The sequence below is a fragment of the Calonectris borealis genome, chromosome 13, assembly GCF_964195595.1.
Source record: "Calonectris borealis chromosome 13, bCalBor7.hap1.2, whole genome shotgun sequence".
In the NCBI taxonomy this organism is placed as follows: Eukaryota; Metazoa; Chordata; class Aves; order Procellariiformes; family Procellariidae; genus Calonectris; species Calonectris borealis.
This window is the reverse complement of record NC_134324.1, coordinates 17,317,655-17,343,539: the sequence shown is the minus strand read 5'-3', so window position 1 is coordinate 17,343,539 and position 25,885 is coordinate 17,317,655. Positions and strand designations below refer to the sequence as shown.

General features: G+C 49.3%; 1 protein-coding gene across 2 annotated transcripts in view; it reads left to right on the top strand.

Moving 5' to 3' along the window:
- Positions 1-25,885, top strand: part of TMEM255A (transmembrane protein 255A) — a 53,163-nt gene that overhangs the window by 22,381 nt on the left and 4,897 nt on the right. The window contains exons 1-8 of one of the 2 annotated variants that reach the window (XM_075162363.1): positions 1,989-2,137; positions 6,461-6,603; positions 11,209-11,271; positions 16,834-16,923; positions 18,811-18,873; positions 19,925-20,013; positions 22,764-22,926; positions 24,253-24,396. In XM_075162363.1, coding sequence (XP_075018464.1) covers positions 2,080-2,137; positions 6,461-6,603; positions 11,209-11,271; positions 16,834-16,923; positions 18,811-18,873; positions 19,925-20,013; positions 22,764-22,926; positions 24,253-24,396 — 813 coding nt within the window. In that variant the 5' untranslated portion in view covers positions 1,989-2,079. Of the gene's footprint in view, positions 1-1,988; positions 2,138-6,460; positions 6,604-11,208; positions 11,272-16,833; positions 16,924-18,810; positions 18,874-19,924; positions 20,014-22,763; positions 22,927-24,252; positions 24,397-25,885 lie in introns of those variants that run through there. The other variant, XM_075162364.1, reaches the window with a different exon arrangement.

Below are 25,885 nucleotides of genomic sequence, written 5' to 3'. Positions count from 1 at the left end.
GGGCAGCAGGGGGACGGGGCACTGGTGTTGGCCAACCTCACCAAAACCCTGCCTGCTGCTGCACATGCAGCAGTGCCTGGAATGTGATGGCAATGCGCGAGAGCTGCTTGTCCCTGGCTGCGCCCCATGCAGCTCTCGAGGAACAGCATGGCTTGTTTTACACCGTCTGTCCCAGCAGGACCTCGGCACCATCCACCGGCTCATCCCCTCTGCACATTTCCAATGGGGCTGGCGACCCTTCCCTTTGCGGGAGAGCCAGGCCCTGTTCAACGGTGGGGAAAGGCTGCCTTGCCCCAGGCTGGGGCTTTGCCCAGAGGCACAGGGACGTCTGTCCTGGGGTCCCGCAGAGTTGCACTGCGCTGTCCAAACAGGCAAAGCACCATTTCTTCCTTTCCTCTCCTGAGCATGGCTGAAAGCCGCTCACCGGCTGTGCTAATAAATGGGCACAGCGGGAAAGAAAGAGGTCTGGCAGCTGCCCCGGTCTGCGCCGAGTTGGCCGGGGCTGCCACACGCCTGCTGCCGGCTGCGCAGGCAGGGCTGGCTCGGTACCGGTGCCTGCCCGCAGCCCGGCCCGCCGGCAGGAGGGTGCGCAGGCAGCCGTGCTCACAGCTGGCTCTCCCCATCCGAACTGGGACCTCGGGGCCAGAGAGTTGCCTGCCCAAAGCTCGGGATCTGGGATGGGGCACAGGGATTTAACTTGGCCTGGGCTATTGTGGAGCACCAGCAGCTCCCCGCGGGCACACGCACCCCATCACAGCGGTTGTGCCGCCGCACCGCCCAGCCCTGGCACAGAGTGGAGGAGGGAGCCAAGACCCGTCCCCTCCATCACTGGCACAGAGCGGGGGCAACCGAGCAGGAGGGGACCAGTGCCGGCCCCGCCGCCCAGTGGGGCACAGGCAGTGAGCACAGGGCTCTTCTAGTTCATCTGAGGTAAATAACCGCTGTTTTTTCTGCAGGTGATGCATTCTTTGCCATTAATTGATCTGGCATTTGTAACTTGCCTCTTGCACTGCTGTCAGTGTACGCTTTCTCTTTTCTCCCAGCAGAAGCTGGTAATTAGGCTCTTATCCAATAAAAATGTGGGGGTTTTTTGAAGCAGAGATAGGATTAGTTTCTCTTAACTTGATGAAATATGCTTTGGCTTGAAATAATTACATGATTTGCACTTAGCACCTCTCAGCCCAGGGCATTAAAGTGATTTACAAGCAATTATGAAGCCTGCTGGGAAGATGCTTTTATCCCCATTTTACAGATACAATACGGAAAACAGAGGTTGAGGGCCTGCCCTGGCTCCTTGGCCGGAGACACGGGGAGCTTGCAGGGTCTCCTGGGAGTGCTGCCTCCGTGGGACCGGGCACAGGCAGCCGCAGGCATCCCCACCGGAGCAGAGATCTCAGAGCACCAAGAAGTAAAAAACTGGGCCAGTGGCCGTGGCGGGGTGGCTGCCCGGGAGCGCCACCAGCACCGCCCTGGGGCTCAGCGCTGCAGGGAGGAGGAGACGGGGAGGACAGTGGGGTGCCAGGGAGATGTTTGGCGAAGGACAGAACGGCCTGGAGCAGCGGGGCTGGAGGCGGGGTGGGAGCTGCTGGGGTGCAAAGGGGCTGGGGAAAAGATGGGGAGAGGGCAGGGGAGACCCAAGACCAGGGAGGTGCTGAGCCCCTCCGGCCGGGCTGCTGGGGAGTGCGCGGGGGTCCAGCGCCGGGACCGCCCTGGGGATGGGGCAGGACCTCTATCCCTCCCCTTCCCAAAAAAAAACCCTCTAGGGCACAGTCACTCCGCTGGTGTCCAGCCACGCGTGCAGACCCAGACCGCCACACGCCTGGGGGGTGAGCAGTCATTTTGGAAGGAACGGCACATCTCCAGAGCCCTTCCCGGCGAGACCCGGAGGCACCGCCGCGGACCCGCCCCCGGCTCCGCCGCCGGGCGGGGACAGCGGGCGGTGCGGTACGGTGCGGGCCGGCCCCGCAGCTCCCGCCGCTCCCGCCCCAGCGCGCAGGCGCGGCCGAGCCGCTGCCGGGGCTCTGTCCGCCGCCGTGGCCCGGCGGGCTGCGGCGGGGAGCGGGGGCCGGCGGCAGCAGCATGCGGCAGTCCCTGACTCAGCAGCGCCCGGGCGGCGTGGCCCTGCCCGACTCCGTGGGTGAGTGCCGCGGGGAGGGGAGGCCCCGCCGGCCGGGGAGGCGGTGCGCGGGGGGTCGGGGGCGCGCGGCCATTTTGGGCGGTGGGTCCCCGCGGGCGCCGTCGCCGTCCGGGCCGGAGCGGAGCGGACCCCCGCGGCGGCCAGGGGCTGCAGCCGGCCGAGGCGCCCGCCGCCTCCCCCGGCCCCGCTCCCCTGCCCGCCCCGCCGCCGGTCAGGCGCGGCTTCAGCCGCAGGGGGACGGTCCGTCTCCCCCCCGGGGCCGCGCCTGCGGGGCTGCGGCAGAGACCCCCGGGGGGCGGCTCGCTGCCCGGGCGGAGGCAGCCCCCGTGTCGCGCAGCATCCTTCGGAGCGGGGCCGCGGTGCGCGCCCGCTCCTCTCGCAGCGCTCCTTCACCTCCCTAATTAGGTCAGAGAATCCCTCATACCGCTCCGCACCGGCTGCTAATTGCAATTTCCCCACCCTTCCACCCATCCAAGCAGAGGATGAGCCACCCAGACGCCTGCAGACCCCCTCCCGTGGGCCTGCCGGCAGGGCCCTTAATTAGAGTGCGGTTTGGGTCCCAGCTCGCACACTAACGCTTTTTTAGCAGAGAAGTGGAACAAAAGGCGAAGGGCTGGGAAGGAGAACGGCTCGGTGCTATTTGCCCCCGGTTCTCCTAGTGTAAAAGTTAAAGCTGGCTTCCTTGGACTACTTTGCGCTTATTCTTCGCTTGTGGCTTTTCCCCCAAAGAACAAGATGGAGAAGTCGGTGCTGTTTCTGTGCCATCTTGTCTATTTTCTTCTGGTAATCAGGAAAAAACTTAAATAAATCAGGGGCAATACAAAGAGATGTGTTATTGCAAACTTTTGAAGTAATCTGGAAAAACCTGCTACAACCTTAAGTTTAGAGTGGGCTTATATATGGCAACTATAATAAGAGGATGTTTCTGAGGCTTAAAATAAAAATGATCTTTCTGAAGCCTGTCCATTCTGAGTGCCATTTTAGCAAAAGAAATAGCCAGGCTATAGATAGCATTGATTTCTTTACATCTCCTTCACAGAGTTAAGCACAGTGTTTCAAACCACCTTGTATACTCACGTAGAGGTAAGCACTGCAAGTTTTGAGGTATCTAATTTGGATAAATCACAGAGAAAAGGCTATTACTATCTCTTAAAAGCAGAGATAGCAAATCTGTCGTAGCTCCACTTCTGTGTGTAAAGCTGTGCCAAGCTCAGCAGCAAAGAGGAAAATGATCTAATGGGGAATACTTTCAGCAAAAATTAATGTTGAGAGAGAGGATTTTGCCGGGGCAGCCCTTCAGCAGCTATCAGTAGAGATACTGAGTATAAGTCCATGTATGCTGAAGCAGCTGCAGGCATCCTTACAGAAGTACAAAACCACTTTCCCAATATACATGTAACAAAACATATTTTCAGAGAAAGAAAAAATGGAATTAGTGTCCCAGTACAGAGCTGAAGTGGAGGTAATCGCATTATTTCTTCAATTTCACGTCTCTCTCCAATATCAAGTTAAAGGATTATGGTTGGTTTTGTCAGGACTTGGAATAAAAGCATTTTGGTTTTGTTGGGTTTTTTTTTTTAATCTTATGAGGAATATTGAAAAGCTTTCAGAAATTTTCCTGTTGAAAACCTTTTGTTTCACTTCTGTATTGCATGTTCCCAGCCAGTTGTGAGCTGGGAAACAATGTAGAAATGTAAGAGTTGAAAACGTGGTGGTTCTGAAACAAGTTCAGAATCCATAAACAGTGTTTCAAGCTGCTTCTTTTAGAGTGTTTTCCTGCAGAAATACTCTGGCTTTGAGGAAAACAGCACATTTTGCAGATTTTTTCATTGTAACTTTTTGAAGCATCTCCCATGGAAATGGTTTGTGTGTGGCAACCGCGTGCTTGTGTACGCACAACGCTCACTCAGACGCGCTCTGCAGGGTGGTTTTGCATGGTACACAAACATCTGCACACCCACCCAGCCTAACCATAAAGAGTTTAAGCTGTGTAAGGAACATATGGCTGGTTTTACTTATCTTCTGCTCGTTTGCCAGCCAAACTGTAGCAGTAATCAGAAGTTTGGTAATCTACCATGTGTAGATTCTTTCTCTCCTTTCAGAACTAATCTATGTAAGAAGTAGCAATTTTTTCTCCAGTTTCTAATAAACCTTTGGTCCCACTACTTTGGAATTTTAAGACACTTGCATTTAAATAATTACATTGGAACTGGAAGCGTGGCATAAGCTGTTGTATTTGGGAGGCAACACATACAGAATGGCCTGATATCTTGATGCATTTTGAACGCTTTAGAAGTCTAGATTTTATATTATTAACTTATTTGGCAGATTTAGGCGAATAAGAAGATAAACCCCAAATGCAACCTGCAGGAAACAGTTGGGTACCTTTATCTCCATCCTGTAAAAAATGGCATGAAAAACTAAGGATCGCTGATAAAAGATCCAGCCTGGATCGCAGGGTTCTCTAGCAGTTGTTTAATTTCATTTTGTTTGAAATTAGTAATTGTCTAGCTATTCGTTCCAGCTAAGGACTAACTAGTTGTCAGGCTGCTTGCTCTTAGACCCAGTGATGTCCCAGTGGCGTGGTCACAGCTGTGCTCTGGGACATGAGCAGAAGGTTTATGGGTGGAAAGCTTTCCTTCCAGAGATGCTGGTCAGTCAAAAAGGATGTTGCTTTTCTTTATAAATCTCTCTTGCCTTTCATCTCCTTGTGTTGGGCTTTTAAGCCCCAAGTTTAGGACTTGTCTGTGATTTCAAGCTCATCTGTTGTGGGTGAAATGGTCGAGCCCCGTGCCCATGCCAGCCCAGAGCATGGACCGGCATGGAGGGGGAGCGCGCCTGCCGGCAGCACGGCTGGTGGCTCAGGTTGGAGGGGGTGCGAAGGAGCAGCGGGGAGCTGCTGCACTTTTCCCTGGCGAGAGCTGTCCCTGCGGAGGAAGGGAGGTAATTTGTACCAGTGTGTGTCCGTATGGCTGCATTGGTATAGCTGTTAGGGTGAAAAGATCTTTCTAGCTGTGCTGCAAATATGTGCAGACCCAAAAGAAGGGCCTGTGGGCACCAGGGGCGTACATCTTCAAGACAGAAAGCTGCCCAGCGAGGCCTGGTGTGCTCCTCTCTCTGGAGAATTTGGACAAGGAGGTTGTGCTTGGCTTGGCTGAGTCTTTCCTCCCGGCCTTTCTGCAGGTGTTTTATCTCGCCACATACAGGCTGTCAGGGAGCCTCTGAACACCTCAGATGGGGGTTCCCCACATGGTTTGCTTTAGGCAATACGCTCAGTGATGGTGGAAGCAGCTCCTTGCTCTTGGGACATGTCCCTGCCCTTCTCTGAAACACTCTGAGAAACGCTGGTAGCATGCCCATCACTTGGGAGCCTCTGGGGTGGGAAATAGCTTTGCCTGCTCCCGGGGTGCATTGGAGAGCCCCAGGCTGCGGGGATGGGATTCAGGGTGGCCTCAGCAGCCCACAGGGAGGGTGGCAGGGGACCGTTACGGTCCGTTATCCTACCAGCTGCTCTCACAGGTGCTGGGTTATGTCTACATAATGTATGAAATATAATCAAAAGGATTGTTCCACAAAGTGATGTAAAGATGGCAGAGCACACGCTGAACAAACACGCCTAAAGATGTTGCCGAGCGTAACGTCGCAGCCAGCTTTCCTCTTGGCTGATGGAATCACTATTTTATATTTATGCTCATTTGGGAGATCTATAAATATATAAAAGAAAAAAAAAACATAATCAGGCAGCTGTAGATGAGTTTTACTAATCCACAAATTCATTATTCAAGCGTCTAAAAATACCTGGTCCTTGCTGAAAGGAAAGGATGATACTACAGGAGGAGGAGAAGTGGCTGTTACTGGTGATGTCTCATTTACATGGAAAATTGTGGATGCCTTACGATATGATTACAGCCAAGACTTCCCCCCTCAAAACAAGTGGCAGACAGTGTGGTTATTTAGCTTGACGTAAGTAGACAGATCAGAAAAATATATAAATGCCTAACGGTAATATTTCTCATTCGCTCTGTTGCCCCAGGCCAGAGGGGCTGGGAGGCTCCGATGTATCCAAATGAGCTTTGCAAAGTTACAGTTCTTAAGGCTCTCTTCATCTATGTCAGAGCAGTGATAAGTAAATTCAGATGCCCTAGTAATGCTTGATAAAGCATGTTAGTGAAGGTGAAAAGTGACAGCCAAACCCAAAAATATTCTTAAGTTAGAAGAAAGAAAATTCACCACAATGTGGTTGGCGGTGGGAGGAGAAATTTGCGGTATCGTGACTGTCCCCAGACGGAATCAGCAAATTCTGTTGTGTATGTGTGTTTTTAGGGTCGTTCAATAGAAGAAAAAGAAATTCCCTCTACGTAACTGTGACTCTCCTCATTGTGTCAGTATTAATTCTAACGGTGGGCCTAGCTGCTACAACAAGAACCCAAAATGTGACTGTTGGAGGTTATTACCCAGGGGTTATTGTAAGTATAGAACTCCTAGGTAGGTCTAGAAAACTTATTGCCTACAAAGTCCCTTGTAATGCTGCAAATGTTATAAAGGGTGATCTTGTCCTGAATAGTATGCTCAGCTACTTCATTGCCATTTGATTTATTTGTTTTATTATTATTTTGCACCTGCTGCTCATTCCCATGCAGAAATCCCATCCAAGCGGCAGCTTCCTCTGAGCTTAGGTAATAACTTGCTTTTGAGCTAATGGTGAGACAGATAAACAGGTCTTATGTCAGTCAAAGCAACCTTAGAACCTTGTTTGCATACATCACATTAACCCCAGGCAGAAGTAAGGCAAAGAAGAACCATAGGTGCCAAGAACAGTTGAGAGACCAGGTCTTGAAATACTGTTCACGTGAACTCGTGGTCATAAAGTTCACTTGCAGAAGCGTTTAACAATTCAAGTCCCTGAATGAGGAGAAGCATGTTAGCAACAGCTGTGGCAGCTTGCCAGAGGAGCATGCACATCAAAGTAGCTAGCACATCCATTTCTTCTTTTTTGTTATCAACAGATGAAAATGGGAAAGGACAATCTTGTAGCTTCAAATGGCTTAATTTAGAGAAGACCACTGGTGCCCAGCCTTCTTGCCAGTAGATGTATAACCTCTTGCAGAAGCATGAGGGGCAAGTACATCATGGCCCTCCCAGCATGAGCAGAGGTCTAACACGTCCTGTGTGTGTCCTGTGTGTGTCCTGTGTGTGTCCTTTTTCTGTGCTCAAAAAGAAGCCCAAAAAAGACTGAGCTGCAGCCAGATTAGGTGTCTTAGCAGGTTGAGTGTAACTGCAGCCCCCCAGCTAGAGGCTCCTGGTGTAACAGCTGTGGAGTGCTGCGCATTTAGGTTTGGAGCCTTGAAGCTGGTGGCTTAAGGCCAGTCCAGATAACTAGGTGGAAACTTTTTCTTGCCTTATTGTGGTTTGACTTATTTGCCTCACATTGCTCTTCTCGGGGAGGTTTATACTTCTCTGTGGAGAAGCTCTTCTGTGACTGAAGAAAGCCCCTTTACAGCCATTAGTGTGGAACATTGTTACAGACTGTGTTGAGCCTCTTCGGTTTAGGATTGTTTTTCTGGCTTGTCCCAGTAACTCCTGCATTTAGGCCTGATCTTTTTTAAGGAGAGGTACAGAAGGAAGGTGTTGAGAAGGGTGACAGGCTGGCTTCAAACTCTCCACACTTAGCCTACGCTCTGTCAGCCTGAGTTGAACCTCGGGCTTCAGAGCAGGTCCTGCAGACTGATGCAGGTGGGTAGAGCCTGTTGTTCACGTCCCCTTGACATCTCCTGTGCTATTTATGCACCGGGAACGTCAGCATCACTTACGCTTTTGTAAGACTCCCTCTACTCAAGGACTTAATGAATTCCTGGACTTGGGAAGGGCGTTGAGTTACTTTATTCAGAGGCACCCTGACAGTTTGTGTTTGTCACCAAATTCCTCCTCAGTTAGTTCGTTAATCCACTGTGTGGAAATGTGTGATGACCGCGCCTGTCTCCCTGCACAGGAGAACATTCCAGTGTGCTGCTGGATGCTGCAGCAGGTGCTTAAAATAGCTGATGTTTCGTAACAAGCCGGGATTTCTCCCTTTACTGTGGAAAAAGGGCTTGCTGTGGCGCATGAGTACTTGGTGAGTTGTCCCCGAGCAGGTGGCTTCCACAGCCCTGAAGAAGCAGCTCCTTGCAGGTCTTGTCATCCAGAACTTCACATGAATGTTAGGCCTGCGTGCATTTCCATCAGGGGTTCCTGTGCAGCATTAGTGGTGCACCACCACTAATCATATCCTGAATACCCTGCATTGGTAAGGAAAAGGTAGAGCCAGAAGTCTCTTCATGTGCTGGGTGATTTCTCTGTGTGTGGACCAGATCGATGGATGGGATCATCTCATGGGACATCAGATGTCTCATCGCTGCCATGCCTAATGCACTGTTCTTTCCTCCTTTAACTTGTAAGTCTTGGGCAAACGCCTCTTGTGCAAGGAGGAAACATGCAAAGAAGTGGCTGTTTGATATGAGGGATTATCTTCCCAGGCCTCTGCTCCTGAGCAAGGACAGAACCGGGCACTGGAGACCTTCCACGCATCAGTGGGATTTTGTTTGGTTGGGTTTTTTGGGGGGTTTGTTTTTTTTTTTTCCCCCAAACAGTGCAGTTCCTCATTGACACAACTGGAGGAGCTGAAGCAGAGGGTGCAATGACATGTCCTGTAGCCAGGCTGCCTTCACCCTCCTCCGTGACCACCGACACCTTCATGACTACATCTGTGAACACCCCGGCTGTGCCTCTGGGGGAAATATCCTCACCTGTGGCTGGTTGACTGGGAAGCCCGGAGTGTAACAGTGATGCTCAGCAGACAAAAGTAACAATCGGAGGGCAAGCACCCTTATGGACGTGAGGTTCTGCAAAATACGTGTGTTATCTCCAAGTTATAGCAGCTTCCAGCATCTGTGTAAATGACTGACCTTTCTTAGGCTTTGACTGTCAGACCTCTCCTGTAATGGTTCCTTGTCAAGCATGTTGGCCTGGGGCTTTACTCTGGAAAAGCACCTTCATTTTGTGTCCTGTCCTCCTTTCAGACAGACATCCCAGAGGATCATATCCACCAGCAAATAAGTGATGCAATTGGTGCAGGTTACTAAGATCTTTTTGTCCCATCCGTAGAAGAACGAGTGGTTTTCCCATTAATGCAATGAGAATTCCCATTAATTGATGAGAATCCACTGATTTATTTCTTTCATCTGTTGGATGTACAGACTCACTCTAATTTCTTCTTTTTGAATTATCTTAAATTATCTTAAGTATTTCACCTTTTGGTTTGAGGCTGCTCTGAAACACCACATGGACATTTCTTTTAAATGCGTTGGATCAAGCTCAAAGGGCACAAAACGTTTTTCTTCAGCCTTTGCCTTAGGTGTGTGTTGCCACACAACTTCCTTGCTGCTAAACATCACCAGACTGAAAATAATGCCTGGATCCATGTCACTGTTAATGCCTGGATCTCCCAGGTTTGGGGCTTGGAATTGAGCTGTAAAACCCCTGTTACTTGGGGAAGGTGGGGGTTGTTGGCCAAGCCGAGCGTTGTGGTGTTTGGCTGCCTGCCGGATTAAAATAATAAGCCCAGAAGCACTGGCAGATCAGTTTGGGACAGTTCAGTGGTGCCCCTGGCTCTCTGCCCTGTCTGCCTGCTGCCCCAGTGTTAAGCAGCACCTGGCTTCGTTGCTTTGCTTCCCACCTTGGCAGTTTGTCTCTGATGTGGGGTCAACGGTCTCCGAGAGCTCAGAGTGCAAGGCAGGCAGCCGGGAAGCAGCAGCCTGATCAGCTGCTCCGCTTTAATCCCTGCCGTTTGAGCCAGCAGCCTTTGCTGCCCGCGGCACTGCACCAAATGTTACCAGGCTTAAGCAGAGTGGGAGAAGATTTAAGCCCAACTTTTCATCACGTTTGCGTCTGCTAATCTCTGCGCGTGCCTCTGCTTGTTAGTATCGGATTTATTAAACCTTTGTTTTTTATTTCTGGATCTTAAAATATCGATTCCAGGTTAGTTGACTCATTCTTGAATCACTGCAGCTTGTTCCGTGCCTTATTCTGCTTCCTGAGGAGTTGGCCAGTTATTTGGCATTCTCACCTGTATCTTCACTGCCCCCCTAATCTATTGGCTGGGTTTGTACCTGCTTAATATGACCAGTCCAACCGTAGGACTTTTCCGGCATTTTTCATTTTGCCGACCCATAGAAGTGGAGTTGGATATGCTCTACACCGATCAAAGACCTTTCTCGGTGTGACACAGAAGCACTTCTGCATCTCCCCCCGTAGTCCGTGGTTCCTGGCTGAAGTCCCTGTTTCTGCCCTGGCTGAGGTGTGCTCTGTCCTAGAAACTTCTATTTAGTGTAGCAAATAGCTTAAGGCTATGGAGAAAGGAGGTGGGAAATCGCACTCCTGGCTGACTTCACTGAGCTGAAATAAGAACGGTGTTGTCAGCTGTGGCAGCAAGAAAAGATGCTTTTGCTGGAGTAGCTTATTCTGTTGGCTGGGCTGGTGTGAGCTCTTCTGGTAGAAGACTTTGGTTGATGCATCTTCACCCCTGGAAATGAGGGAGGAGTAGAAGGAGGCAGAAAACTGCTCAATCTTCCTGAGTATAATTCTCCGTTATTTCATACTTCCCATCGAGAAACTCTCAGAGTTGAAAACTCAGATGATTGCTCACACCCTTGGTGAGGTTACAAAAGCCTGGTCCTGCAGATGCTAGTGACGTGGTCCTGCTAGGTTTGCATCTGGAGGCCCCTGAGTATTCGTAGGGTTGTTCCAAGACAGCAGTGCATATCCTCATCCACCAGCCATTTCTCAGCATCACTGGGAAGGGGATGGAATTCAGAACTCACCCTTTTGGTTTCTACACACGCTTTTAGTGTCATATAAGGGATACACTTGATAGCTCCTGCTAGTGAGAGATTCCACTGATTCCTTGCTGAAGGAAGAGTGCTCACACATCCGCAGTATGTTCTTTTGCTGCTTCTGGATTTAATTGTGTTCTATCTGTATGTAAAATATGTTGGATATCATCCTGATCTAAATGCTAACGATGTGTTGTTTTTCAGCTTGGTTTTGGGTCGTTTCTTGGAATAATTGGATCAAACTTGATAGAAAACAAAAGGCAAATGGTAAGTTCATTATAAAAACTTTTTTTAAAAAATGACAGTAGCTCAAATTTTGTATGTAAAGAGTATTATTGGTTTTCCTAACTTTTCCAGGGTAGTGTTGCATCCCTCTTGAGAACTAGAGATGGTTTCTGGCAGCCCAGGAGAACAAGGCTGTTAAGTCTGATATTTTTAAATTAAAAAAAAAAAATGCTCAAGGAAGCACAAAGTGACTATACACAGTCTCATTGAACTCAGTGGGATTTTTTTAAAGGGCTTGAAATTGAGTGTTTGGAGTTTTCAGGATAGTCAGTGCTTCACAGACTCATGCCCAGTGCTTTTTCTGTTGAGCTGTCACAGTATGTGATACATAATATGGTAAATAACATAAACATAACACATTTATTTTAAATCTTTTAAAATAAATTCTTAGAGGCTTGGGGCTCTGCAAAAATTGCTTTTGGCCACTTTCTATCTAAGCAAAGGATAGAGAAGAAGATCAAGACAGCCAGCCCAGGAAACTGGAGGTGAAAGCCCTTAGAGGGCCCAGCAAAAAGTTCCTCCAGAGGACAGGAGTGCTCAGAGCTCTCTGCTCTAGATATGCCTAGAGAATAAGTTACTCGAGATACCCACATGACAAAAAGCATGAAGACTGGTGTAATTGAAAAGCAACCGACTTCTCCAATGTTGCTGATTAACATGCGTGTTGCTGGTCCTTGTTTCCAAACACCTCTTCAAGTAGGAAGTAAACCCAAGAAACTTTACATGCTGTAAAGCAGCAGCTGGGGACCTGAGAAGCACAGAAGACGCTGGCTAGACCAGATGTGTGGACCTCAGCGCTTTCTGGTTCCCTCCTCGCGCTGCAAGGAGGCTTTTGTGTGCTGGGGCTGGGCAGCCACTGTCTAGGCAGGTCTCTGGTGTCCCATCCCATGGGAACAACGTTCAGAAGAGAGCAGGTGGGCAGTGAACATGCAGATGGCACAAACCAGATGAGACCAGTGCTGCTGATACGATACGATCACAACTGAGCTTGTGCTGGGGTGGGAGGGGTCTCTCTGTGCAGTGGGGACAGAGCTGGCCCAGATTACCCGCTTTGGCAAGCACAGGAGACTTGTGTGGACTTGGCTGGGTCTCTGATGGTCCCTAAACATGTCTTGCTGATGCTGTTTCACAAACCCTTCATCTTCCCCCCTTGAAGGTAGGGGCTGTCGTGCTTGGAGGTGTCAGTAACAGGGCTTATGGTGGAGGGAAGAGAATTTAGCAAAAGGTGTGGGTAGAGGGAGATCAAAAGAAGTTGGTACCTGATGCGGTCCTGGCAGGCTGTTGAGCTCAATCTTTCCCAGCCTGTTTTCTCTGCTTGCCGCATGTGGCTGGCTAGAGGTAGCATGCAGGGAGGTACAGTCCAGCTCCGGGAGCACCCTGTGGGCATGCCGGCCTCCTGCCTCCGCTTGGCTCTCCCGGGAGAGCGGCTGCAATCCCCCTCCCCGGTGGTTGCCCCATGCTCTGGCAGCGAGATCCCTCCAGCCTTTCTGGTATGAGGTTACGCAGGGCCAAGGGGGGGATCGTGCTGTCCCTGCAGCCTGTCCCGCTGGCCCGGCGCTGCCGCCTGCTTTTGCAGGGATGGAGCTGCCTCTGCGGGGGGGCTCAGGGATCAGATTAGCAGGGCGTGCTGCTGACCAAGGCTAAGGCACGTTTGCCAAGCTGCAGGGGGAGTTGGGAGAAATTCCTGCTTGTCCTAATCCAGAGGCTGGGCAGGGCTGCCTTGCCCCTTGCTCTGCAAATAGCATGCTCCCTGCAGAGCAGGAGGGAGAGGGTGAGGCAGGCCCCGTAGGAGAGGAAAACTGCCTTTCCCACAGTCAGACAGGGTGCAGGGGAGGTGGGTTTTCCAGTAGATATTTTTTGTTGTTTTCACCCTGGCTCTGCAAGAGCAACACGTCCTGTTCTTTCTGTCCTAGCAGGGTTTCCAAACCTCTTGCTCACTGTTTATTAGCAGCATGTCAGGGTCTGGTTGAGCTATGACCATGTTATGCCAGTCCTGCATTCTTCACAGGAGTGCCCGTGAGTGACAGCATGGCTCTGACTTGACTTGTTTGTTTATTCTGAAGAGCCCTGGGTAGCCCATGTTTATTCTTTTCACCTCTCTATCATTTTGTGTCCTAAAAAGCACGCATGACCCAGCTCTGCAGGGATTGCGTCACTGCTGCCTCGGTTGGCAGCTAGCGTGTCTCTGCTCTGACCGCAGAGAGGACATGCAGCAGCTGTCACTTATTGTCCCCATGCTTTAGTCACATCTCCTCCTTGCCCAGGAGCACTTTACAGTGGCAGCTTTGTCCATTACGTGTTTCCATAATACCACTGGCAGTGCAGATTTTTTTTTTTAATCTTCTGTGAACTTCCCCAGTGTCCTAGTTTGCTAAAATGCAGTCTTGGTGGTGTTGTTACGCAGTTGCTCCTCAGTGATGGCAGGAAGAGCTAAAAGCAACTTCTGCTGCTGTGTTCTTGTGCGTGCTGCTGCCCATTAGCTGGCTGGGGAGTGTAAGGAGTTGAGCAAGCCGGTGTGGCTGTCGGGGAGAGCTAACCTGAAGTAACACACCCAACTTCTCTCCAGCCTGCCGACAGGAATAGACCTCTCTCGGTTTTCCCACCCGAGCATCTTGGCTTCCATGCCACATGTCTGCACTTCCCACGTGTCAAAGTAAGGGAGAGCTTTCGTCCCCCCAGGGAGGGCCAGCTGCCCAGCGGCTGCCCGCCTGCCTGCCACTGCCTGCCAGCCGCAGGCGGCTCCGACTTACACCCACGCTGCCCGCTCAGCAGTTTTCAAGTGAGGAGTCAGCGTTTTACGTGGCTTTGTGACAGTCATCTGTGTCGTGGAAAAGTAGTAACCAACAGCTTCACAGCCCACAGCTTGACCGTGGCCTAAAGGGAACCTCATCCCGGAGCATTCCTGCTTCATGGTTCCTGCACTATCCGAACCCAGTTTGCCTTTTCTTGTCCGAACGCTACTCGGTGCAGCTGACTTCGGCAGGAGTTAGACGAGCAAAGGCCAATCACTAATATCACACGGCTCTTGAGATGGACTTCTGCTTGCTACAGTACAGTATTGTCAAACCCAAATCAAAAATCTTGTTGGCAACTCATGAGATTAGTTGAAAGCCGTGGGATTGTTAAAATGAATTTGTATGTTTTTATTTACTGTTTGATTTTCTTTATCATAAATTCTCCGTGTTTGGTTTTCAGGCTTTTCTTTCTCCAGCTGAGAGAGAGGAAACTGTAAATAAAGTGAGCAAACCTGTTTCTAACACCAGATCCTTATATCCTAGTAGGGCTGTTACAAAAGTATCATCAGTAACCTTGTATTATTTTAAATAACCATATTAGCAGCTCCTATCAGCAAGCAGGGGCGACCGACAAATACCCTAATTGTATATATTTAGTGTTTGGCTCACGTCCCATCTCCAAGGGTCATGCTATTTAGGGAGAATATCCTCTTTCATGTACGTATGAAACAAAGGACAGTACAGAGAAAAACTAAACTTGCTACAAAATAACCTAAGCCATAAAACCCATTATCTTCCACCGAGACTGTAAGGAGCTGTGCTTTCTCCCCTTGTGTGGTTTCCCTGGTTGTGGTAGTGAAACAGTGAGTGCTGTAAGGGATAGTGCCAGTTGTGATCCAGATGTGGAGTTGGTGTGGGTCTGAGTGGGGAGGAAATGCTGGTGTTTACAGCTGACGGAAACAGGGTCCCAGCGTAGGACCTGATCCTGGAAAACTTGTCACCTGCTGCCATCTGCAAGTACTTTGTGGCACAGCATCTAATATTCCAGTAACAGCTTGTTACTAGTGTTTGAATGGTCACTGGGCTAATTTCAGTCTGCTCTATCTGCTGCTGCAGTTTTTACTTGCAGTGGGACAGTGTACGTCTTGAATACTTGCCTCATCTAGAAAACCATTTTATTTTCTCTCATTTTGAAGCTAATCGAAGTGAGCAATTGTACGGGGACCATTTCCACTGTCCCAAGGGAGCCCTCCTGCACCTCCATTCATTGCTTAAGCTGACCTGCTCTGCACATGGATGTTGCTGGAGGAAGGTCTGTTTTCACTGAGGGAGGTTTAGGTGAAAACAGTGTGATTAACCTAAAAATCCTGAGATGCTTTAAAAATACATATAGGATCCTTCTGGCTTGTGTTTGTCAAGGGGTTTAACTTGTCTTTCTGGGAACTGGATCCTTGTGGAGTGGCAGGAACAAAGGTTTTCGAGCAAACTTAGCACCTGGAGCTTTAAAACAAACATCCCTGTGCCAGGAGACCCGAGATACCTGTCAGTGCTGGCCAAGCTAACTTATTTTTGTATTTGTGCTATTAGTGATTTTTACTATTGCTCAAAGCTCCCGATGACCAGAGTCACATTTGTGGAGAAGCAGTTTTTAACAGCTGCCAGTGACCAACACTTGAAGGCTGTGATTGCTGGAGTGGAAAACTACCAGGGAAAAACCCACTAAAGCTTTCAGTTCTTTAAATGGAAATACTGCTGTTCCCCAAGCTACGTCTTTGTGAACCTGTGTGTTTGAATGCCGCACTTGCCCTCCCTCCATGGCCCTGTCGATATCCCTGATGTGCTTTGCGAGGGGGATTGGGATCAGTATTGGGAGCTCTGTGTGTGATGAGCTGGTCTGGAGCCCACTGGCAGCAGCTGAGCTGCTGCTCGGGAGCGAGGAGGGGTCGTGTCGGCACTCGTGCATGGTTCCCCCAGCTGAGCACTTTGGCAGAGGTGGTGGGAGTAGAGACTTTGTTTCTCATACCCGGGTTGGGGTTTGAGTATTGCGGGTTTACCTTCTGAATGCTTTCACCCTAATATTAAGAATGGGCAGGATGGGGCCAGTGGAAGAGGATCAGACCTGTCTGACTTCCCTCCTTGAGCTGAAGGTGGAGATCTCTCTCCCTGCAGCTCCCCCAAGCCAGGGGGAGGCCTCGTGGGCTGTGCTGGCCGCAGCCCGGCACCGAGGAGCCCAGCCAGGCTGCTGTGGGGGTGTACAACACCCACGGCGTAGGCTGGTCACTGTCTTCTGGTCTCATGGCTTTGTGCTTATGCCTGCATGAAAGCGTTGTGTCCTGAAGGCGCAGTCCCACCAGAGAGGTTGGCATACAGCAGTCTCCTGTGTCCTTACAGCCTGGGAAGTGTTCACAGGAGCAGCTCCCCACAGCGCTCCAGGATGGGGAGAGAAGAAATCCCCTCCTTTCTCTCCAGGGAAGAGTTAAGGACAGCAGCAGCCAGAAGAGGAGGTGTATCCTCAGCCCAAGTTTAGCGCTTTGGAGTCATGGAAAAACTTCCATTACAATATCAAGTCCCCAGAGAACCAGTCTGGCACAACCCTACTCCTCCTGCCGCCTCGCAGGAGCAGATGCTCTCCTTTGAGACGCGCATCCCGTTGCCTTCAATGAGACCAGTCTGTGCAGCCGGGGCAAACATTTGGGTCATTGATTGCTTGAGGGCTTATTGACTGTGGTTTACGTATCCTTGTGGAGAGGGCACGAAGCGCTTGGTTGTGGAGAGGCAGATGATACTTTGCTTTGTTTTCCTTTCTCAGCTGGTTGCATCGATCGTCTTCATCAGCTTTGGCGTTATTGCTGCGTTCTGCTGTGCCATAGTAGACGGTGTCTTCGCTGCCAGACACATAGTAAGTGCTTCCAGGAAAACCCGGGTCCTGCAATGCTTTTACTCTAGGAAAACAAGGGATGGTGTCCGTAATCCCGCATCAGGCCACATCAAACCCTGCAAATATATGTCATGTGCTGAATGCTGTTTTAAATCATAAACCTTAGAAAAATATATCAGTTTTGCAAAAATATTTTGAAATGAGCAGCAAGCATTAAGATCTTAAAACTTTGCTTTAGTTTTTTTGTGTATGCTTTATGTGTTTACTGAGTGTCAAAACTATAAGGTGTAATGTGAATTACAGCTATTGCCGAGCGACAATATACAAGCAGTAACTTCTGTCGTATTTTAAATATTAGCAGAGGTAGTTCTTAATGCTGAGTGAACCGCTGGATGTTGTAGTAGAATGAAGCAATTTGATATGAAGCTCATTAAAGTGTTACAGTATAAACAGGAAGCACTTGCAGTAGGTTCTCAGTTTCCATTCCATGACTTAAAAAAATATGAGCTACTGCTGTCGTGACCAATCTCTAGTACAGTGAGACATGCAAAAGCTTCAGTTATTAGTATAGAAATGAAAAAACACAATTCCATTTCAACGTTGTAATTGAAATTTATAATTGCAAACCGATTTTTGTCCAGCAACTCTGCAGTTTGACGAATTTTTTTGAAATTTTTGGCAAAATGGGATTAAAAATACAGATTTGAGGTTATTTGTGATCAGAATGGAAAGGAATTTCAGAAGGTCAGAATTACCCATGAAGTGGAAACTCCCCATGTCAGCTGGCTCGTTATTCTTCTTGCAAAGCCGGCTCCCCTTTCCTGTCCCTGAGCGTTCCAATGGTAGAAAGACGGCTGGACGGCAGGATTTGCTGACAGAGCAAAGGGCAGCTCCGCTCAGCTGCGGGATAGGTCTCCGTCTATCTGGATGCAACCAGCAAGTCTTGGCCATCTCGGACCCCCCTTGCGAGGGCATGTGAAGCACTAACTTCGATAAAAAGGTGAAGTTCTTTCGACTCCTGATCCTGGCTGTGTGGGTCTGAGCCCCGCAGACTTGCTCTGTGATTTTTAGGTGCTGACCTCACGGGCTGGGTGATGGCATGAGCTGGCACCTCCTCCCGGCCGGCCGCGGGGATGTCTGCATGTCTGAGGCAGCCAGACCTGAGCAGCTGGGATGACGAGGGCTCTGGTTTCTGCCTCTTGAGGCCTCGCTTCACCCCCTAGCCGTCCAAGAACATCGTCTTGCTGGAGACGTGCTCCTGCCACACTAGCACATAGCGTTCCCCCATCCCCTGCCGCTGCCCTGCCACCCCGAGCTTTGGATCAGATGCCCAGAGCAAGTCCGGCTGCTCCTGGGAAGGGCTCGCTGACGCGGTTACACATCCAGCATTTCTTTCCCTAAGGTTTTGCCCTGGGGACCCGGCTGCCCCGAAGTGAGACATAAATGCAGGTTGTTTGCAGGCTGAGCCATTGGTAATCCTCCCGAGCTTTCCCACAAGTCACTCGAGTCCAGAAAGACAAATTTGCCAACAATTTAATACAAAAGTGTTATGATTCAGCATGAAGAACCCTCAGAAACATGTCAGGCAGCTCTGGGATGAGTCTGGGGGGATGAGGAATGAATTATCCAGTTCAGGGTGGCTGCCCTCACCCAAACGAGCCCGGCTTACGAGCCTGCTCCTCCCGTGCTAGCTGCAACAAATACGTGCCTCCAAGGACCGGGGTTAAACATCACCGGGGGCTCAGGGGGGCTGAGGTGGGGGGCTGCCGTGAGTTGTTGCAGAACAGCCACTGTATTAAGGTGCTGATGCAAGAGCAGGGTCTCTCTAAAGCCTGGCCCCTTGCCCCGGACCAGCTAGCTGATTTTGATTTCGCTGCAATGCTAAGCCTGGTGCGTTTTCGTCGGCAGGATCTGAGGCCGCTGTACGCGGGGCGATGTCAGTACTACTCCAAGAGTACAACCCCACCGGAGGTGAGAGCAGGTTCGGCTGTGCTGTCTCCGTGAAGGGGCCGGCTTCATGGTGCAGGTGGAGGAACCTGCTGCCGTGCTGCTGCTCTGGTGTACCGGAGGTCTGCGAAGCGAGGAGGGGGTGGGAGGCTGGGCCTGGAGCGGGGTGCGGGAGGACTCAGGGAGTGAATTCCTCCGCACTTGGTACTTCCACATTAGTGAAGGAGCAGGTGGAGAGGAGGGGATGGGGGAGAGGAATATACACCAGTTTCTCTAGATCTTCAGCTGCGCGTTCATTACAGGAGCAGGGTGGTGGGTTAAGAGTTCAGACAGCAGTAATTCAGCAATACGAGCAACATATACCAGCCTCTGCACCTCTGCTGTCTATTGTCTTCTCCAAAGAGAAGCCCGTTGGGGATGGACGTTCCTGCCACATACTGATAGTGTGTGTGCACATCTTTGGCTGTTTTTACTGTGCACTGGGTGTGTCTCTGATTTCCTCACAAGTTCCCAAATAGTTTTGAATAGCCACTATATTCCAAATTAAAATGCCTGCTTGAGGTGCAAGGTAAGGACTACTTTCTTGGCATTTGTGGGGTCCATCCTCTTTTCAGTCCAAAGACCATCCGTGTGAGCTTGGGTGTTACTACCCACAGGCAGACAATTAACCGCTTTAGTCTGTTATTCACCAATATGGGAATCTTGCTCTCAGTTTGTATCATCCTATTGACAACTCTTTGCTCTAAGTTGCTGTGTGGTGAGGAGTGTTAGTTCAGCAAGGTCTTGGCTGCTTGTAAGAGTTGCACAACCCCCTTCCTATGCAGGCACATGCTTATCTATGACTTCCCCATGGTGGAAGGAAACGCTGGTCTGTTCTAGTCCAGTGCGTCTTTATGCCAGTATAACTGTGTACTTTGTCGGACCTGTTCTGCAAGATAAGGAAAAAAAAATTTGCCTGGGGCTAATCTGGAGATCAGTGCAAAATCTGTATGTAGAGCAGGCCAAATAGCAGCAGAAACAGTGTTTGGTGATTATGTCCTTATGTGCCTTATGTATTTTTTCTGGCTTCACACAGGCAATCTGTCACCCACAGCGCCGTGCACCCTGCACACCGAAAATAAAAACCAACACCTGCTTCTGCTGTGACCTGTACAACTGTGGAAAGTGAGTAAGCGAAAAATACCATTCCTGGCCGTGGGAAAGCGAGCAGTGGTCATGCTGGTTTGCAGGTGTCTGAAGGGCCAGGATAGGGCAGGAGCAAAGTATCGGTTAATGACGGCTGTTGTGGGAAGGGATCTTAAGCTCTGGTTGCTAGCCACAGGGACTCCCAGACAAAAGGTAACCAAGTAAAGGGATGTATGAAATACACTAAAACCATCCCAGCTACAGGTGAGCATGCTCCGGGCCAGGCCGGCTGGAAAAATGAGGAGGGCGGGAGTTTCCATTACTTCCACGCTTGGTGCCTTCCCCAGTTTTTCCCCTATTGAGTGTCCCTTGTCCTAACACCTTCCCTCTCTGTTGGCACTGCTTGTTCACTGGGTTTTATTTTGTTGTAGAAGACTGAAGATGTAAAAACTGGGACACTGTTCTTCCTCACCTTCTCACCATTTCATTCCCCACCCTGCTAACAGGGAGGAGAATTCGCAGGCTGGTGCCACCTGCGTGTTTGTAAATCAGTGTCCTCTCTGCCCAGTGAATATCTTTCATGGTCACAAGAGGTTGGAACGCGTACCAGCACTGTGCAAAGATGAGTCAGAAGGGTGGTTACCGATCGAGCACCACTGCATAGTGATCACACCATCATTAGATCTGGCTACTGTGCCCAAGCCAACTTAATTTACAGCATGCACTGCTTATATCTTTTGGAGTGTCTAATGTGTGTCAGCAAGCAATTAATGAATTGATTTTTTTAGTGCTGGCTCTTGCCTAGGGCTGTTTCAGCCTTAGCATTTCTCACAGTACTTAGTTGGGCTGGACCCCACTTAAATTATTGGCTGTGGTGGAGGAAGATCAAAAGCTGCTGTTGGGAGAGGGTGGTTCCGCGTGCTGGGAAGGGTAGTCCCTGGTCTCTGTAGGACTTTGTTTCTGTGGAAGCCACTGCAGAGGGGTGAAGCTCACATTTTCCTTTGACAGTTTACAGGACACGATCCCTTTTTACTAGCTGAAGAGAGCGATACACAGAGAAGTGATTGGAATAGAAAAACTTGTAACTTTTCTATATTTTTTTTTCTTTTTCTTCCCCCCCCCCCCCCCCCCGTCAGGCTGGTTCAGGGTCCTGCCTCTGACCCATTTTCCCCTCTCTGATATAAGATATCAGTTGTTGCCGTCTCTATCTTGCATAGTGCCACACAAGTGTTCTGCAATGAGGAGGTGCTGGTTCTTTTGGGATCTCAGTAAAGAAAGGCATGGACACTCAAGGTTGGTTAGCTCAGGTATTATGTAAAGGATGGAAATTATAGAAAAAGTGACAGCAATCTTGCATCCCTCCTGATGCTGGGAACCCCGGCTGTGGCAGCATCAGATGAGCCCCTTCCCAATGATAAGTATATGCTGTACTTATCTGTACAATGCTGAACGTTCTCGGTGGTACAGCAAGGCTCGCTGAGAGCTTTATGCTCTCACACATCTCCATAGGAACAAGCTCTTGCAAACGGTACATTCAGGTTGTATTGTTAAAGGCAGTCACAGTATGTGCTCAGGTTATACAGAGGTCATGCAGGCTAACATACAGGTTTTTACAACCTGTGGTTATGCTCTGCCTCGATTCTGCTTGAAATCCCTGTCTCCTTCTTGCAATGTATTCTGCAGTGGCCCGTTACAAGAAGATACGGAAAAAAAAGAAAAGAAGAAACCGAAATTGAGTAATGAGGGAAGGAGGGTGGCTCTTGTGAAAGGGGGCAGGTTCCTACAGGCCTTGCAGAGTCTGCTGGGGAGCTGAGCCTGGATCTCCTGCTTCTTGGCCTTAAATATGAGCCTGTTCTTCCCCATTTCCTCAAAGCCCTTGTGCAGTTTGAGCCTAACCCCATATGTGAGCTGGGAAATAAGTCATTCAGAAGCCCTTAGTATAGTTTGTCCCCAATAAATATGTTTTCTTGAGGGGAATTTGCTGTAGCCCACTACATCTGGTAAACTACGCCGAAGGCCAGCCTGTTTCCCCAAGCGGCAGTCAGGGAGAGGTCATTGCTGAAGAATCCTGCCTGCGAGACTCCAGCCCACACGTTGCAGGAGCCACCCTTCCCTTTCCAAAATAATGACCTAAGTGGATTCGACTGAATTTTCTCCATCTCTTTTCTGCATGTGGAAAAGCTTAAAAATGTGAGCTTAAAGACCCCTCTCTGCCAGGGTCCCAGAGGTCCTGCCAGCCCATGCCATTGTAGAGCTGCAAAGGGCAGGCGGCTGGAGCAGAGCAGCTGAGCTGGACGTGCTTTGTGGCCAAGCCCCGCGGTGCCAGGAGGCCAGCTGTGCTGTCCTGTGCCCGTCCCACCCAGCCGCTCTTGTGGCTGTGAGGAGCAGCCAGCGCTGCCCTGAGGGGCAGTTGCCGCTCCTCGGGGCACGGACTGGTTTCCCTGGGTAATTCCAAGACCGGTTTGTCTTTGGGAAGCCTCCAGGATCTCCGTGGAGATTTCAGATGATAGAAATAAGAGGCAGATTCAAGCTCAAGGTCATTTGGGTATTTGCAGGCCTTGCAGGACTTGTTTGTTTCACAACAGATCAAGCCATCTCCTGCCGTTGTCATGCAGGGAGATCTCAAATGCCACAAGCATGGGATCTAGGAGGCTTTATCCCCACGCCCTCGGTAGTTAGACTGAGGCTATCATTAAGTTGCAGAATGCATGTTACTGTCCAGCAGAAGTGCTTAGGTTTTATGATGTGTGGTGCATTTTTTTATCATTGTTGTTTTTTTCCAAATCTAGCAGAGTAGAGATTTCTGGAGGCTACTATGAATACATTGATGTCAGCAGCTGCCAGGACATCATCCACCTTTACCACTTGCTTTGGTCAGCAACGATTCTCAACATAGTGGGGTTATTCCTAGGGATCATTACAGCAGCGATACTTGGAGGCTTTAAAGACATGGTAAGATGGTACCAATTTCTCTGTGCGTTAAACAAAACAAATCGGGTAAATTGCCTTTTAAAAATAATCGTGAAAACAGCTATTGGTATTTCAATGCAAATGATCTATGCATCACTGCAATCAGGCTGGAAAGAAAGACATGAAATAACTGTAAGGAGAAAGTGAAAATGATTCACCTTTCTGATCTGGTGTCACCAGATCAACACAATTAGAAAAGATGAACACAATTGGGAGATTGTATTTTCAAAAGGAACCTTCTCAGAGGTGTTGGCAATACCACGATGAATAAAAATAAGCTGCTTCTTAAAAATTGATCTTCCTTTTCATAGCATTGACCTTCTACAAGGAAATGTGTGGTGGTTGCTCATGAATTGTTGATTTTATAGCAGTAGCAGTGTACAGAGCTTTACAGCTTGTTTAAGCAGCCCTGTTAGGCTGAAACTCTCCATCTAGTCTCTTCATGGTGCAGAATTTGAGAGGGTGAACTGGGGACCAAAACCAGGTGAAAGATTGCAAACTTCAGATAATGAAAAAAATGCTGTTCTGACAATGTGAGCTTTGAAATACCCTCACTAAACCAGGCTGCCTGTTACCTTCCATATGGTTTTGTTCTGCAAAGGACAAATCAATGGGGAGAACTGAACAGTCAACAGATAAATTTGGGGTTTTCTTCAGTCTCTTGTGACTCATGCGGAATAATACAAAATGAGACACTCAGAAAAGAGCATTTGTTGTCCTGGCAATACATTTTTCTTACAAACAAATCTTGGGCCGTGCACTAAGGATGCCTTATTTCAGAACTCTGACCTTTCCGACACTCTTCTCAGACTCACCAAGATCTTCTCAAACAAAACAGGAGACACGTTTCCAGCTGTGCATCGTGGCCTTTTGAGATTTGATCCACACCAGATAGCCTGTAAATCTCTGCAAAAAAAGATATATAGAAGTGTCTGAATAGCAGTACGAAAGGATTTGAAATATGCTGATCTCAAAATGCACTGAATAACAGTAATCAAAATTAATGGATTCTTTCTCCTGCTTGTGAAGATGCAATCTGAACGGTTGTTTTGTTTGAGTACTGGCGTGCACTGGGCTATTGCCAGCTTGTTCTGTGGAATCTGAGAGGAGACAATAGGTGGCTGAGGAATGAAATGACCTGGGGACTCACCTGCTGCCTAAGAGGGAACCGGATTGCCCGTTGCTAATTCGGCAGAGTTAAGCTCTCAAGACACAAAATGCTCCTTTAAATCATTTCTACTTTCATTCAGCTCTCAGCTTTCTGTGACTTGGTTAGCAGCCTGAGATTCTCTCTTTTTGTTTTAACAGACTCCTTCCCTCCCTACTCTGAACTGTACGGTTGAAAACGCACACCCTTCGGTGTCCTACTACTCAAGGCCACAAGTGACATCTTACAACACCTACTACCACAGCACTCCTCACCTGCCTCCCTACTCTGCATACGACTTTCAGGTAGGGAACGTTTCAGGATGTTTTCTTGTTTCACGGCAAGGTTAAATCCAGCCGGTCCGCAGGACTCTGGAGGCCTGTCTTCCCGTCATTCACACAGTTTAATTTTCCTGTTCCTGCAGAGAATACCAAATCTTTCCTACTAGGCATTGGTCCTTGGCAGTGCTCTCTCTTACTAAGGCAGTGTTTTCCTGAAAGCTGTCCTTGAAAAGAAGGCAACAGAACCTGCTGCCTGCCTGCCTCCCCCGTCGTTCACTGGCAGAGGCCACATTAAAAATAGGCATTGCCTCTGGCACCTGCAATGCTCTGACAGTAGAGGCAAAGCGAGGTGTTCAGGTGCTGGTTTTTGTTAGGCTAACTGCTATGTCTGAGAGAAACGGATGAGCTTTTGGAAACAAGCTATTTGAGCTCCTGAAGACACATACTGGCTGAAAAGCTATTCTGTTGTGGTTTTTTTTCCACACGCTTCAGCTGGTCTAAGAACGGTCCCTGCAAACATCACCTCTGCTGTAATGCATCCCTCCCTCTTCTGAGTTATGGAACTGTGCTGTTGGAAACGGTGATTTCATGTGAACCTTGTCAACATCAGCTTTCACTTGTTGGAGCAGATGAGGACATTTCCTCCTCAGCTCTTCTGTCAGGTGGATGTTACCACAGTGGTGATGTTAACTTAACACATCATACGTTTTCTTTGCAACCATCAGGGCTGGAGACTTTTTTTATTAACAAGAGCTTAACGTTTTGGACATCAACTAAGAGGTGTGCTCTGTGATGGCCACCTTCTCCCTCATCAGAGCCATGCGTTAGAGGTAACATGAATCGAAACCTTTCTGGTTTTACTGCTAGTGCCACTAGGCAACACTGTTGTCAGGACTTCCTAGAAATATTTGAATGCTTACATCAGAATTTCTCGGACTTATTTATACAGATTTGTGACTCATTTTTGAGATTAACGCAACCTGGGACAGTCTCTAGTGTTGTATAACTTTTTACAGTTACAAAAACGCCAACCTCAGCGCATACCAAAGCAGGCTCTGCTGCGAAGTCCTCTTCCCAGCCGCTCGGCTGGTACTAAGCGCTGTTTAACTCGGGGTTTGTCTGTACTGCAGCCACAGAGCCAGCAGAGAGTGGATCCACCAGCACGGCTGGATTTGCCCTGCTTTTCACCTAGAAGCACTCCTGGGGCTCTGCTAGCGCTTACGTCTCAGCTGGACGGATGAAAGTCTCTCTGTGTCTCACTGCTGTGAGCACAGGTGTTGGCTTAGAAGCCGGCGCAAAAGCTGGGCATAAATTGAGTTAATCTAAATTTAAAATAGCCAAGTCTCTCTTTCAAATGCAATTCCAAGTCTGAGCCTTGCTTATCTTCCAGGGGACTTGAGGGCCTGCATGAAAGCATTAGCTGAGGCCTCTGGCTGTGGAGACTCTCCCTTGCCTCGAGCCCTGCTCCGACCCGAGCAGTGTCTGTGCCACCCTGACACCTCCTCCCCTGCCA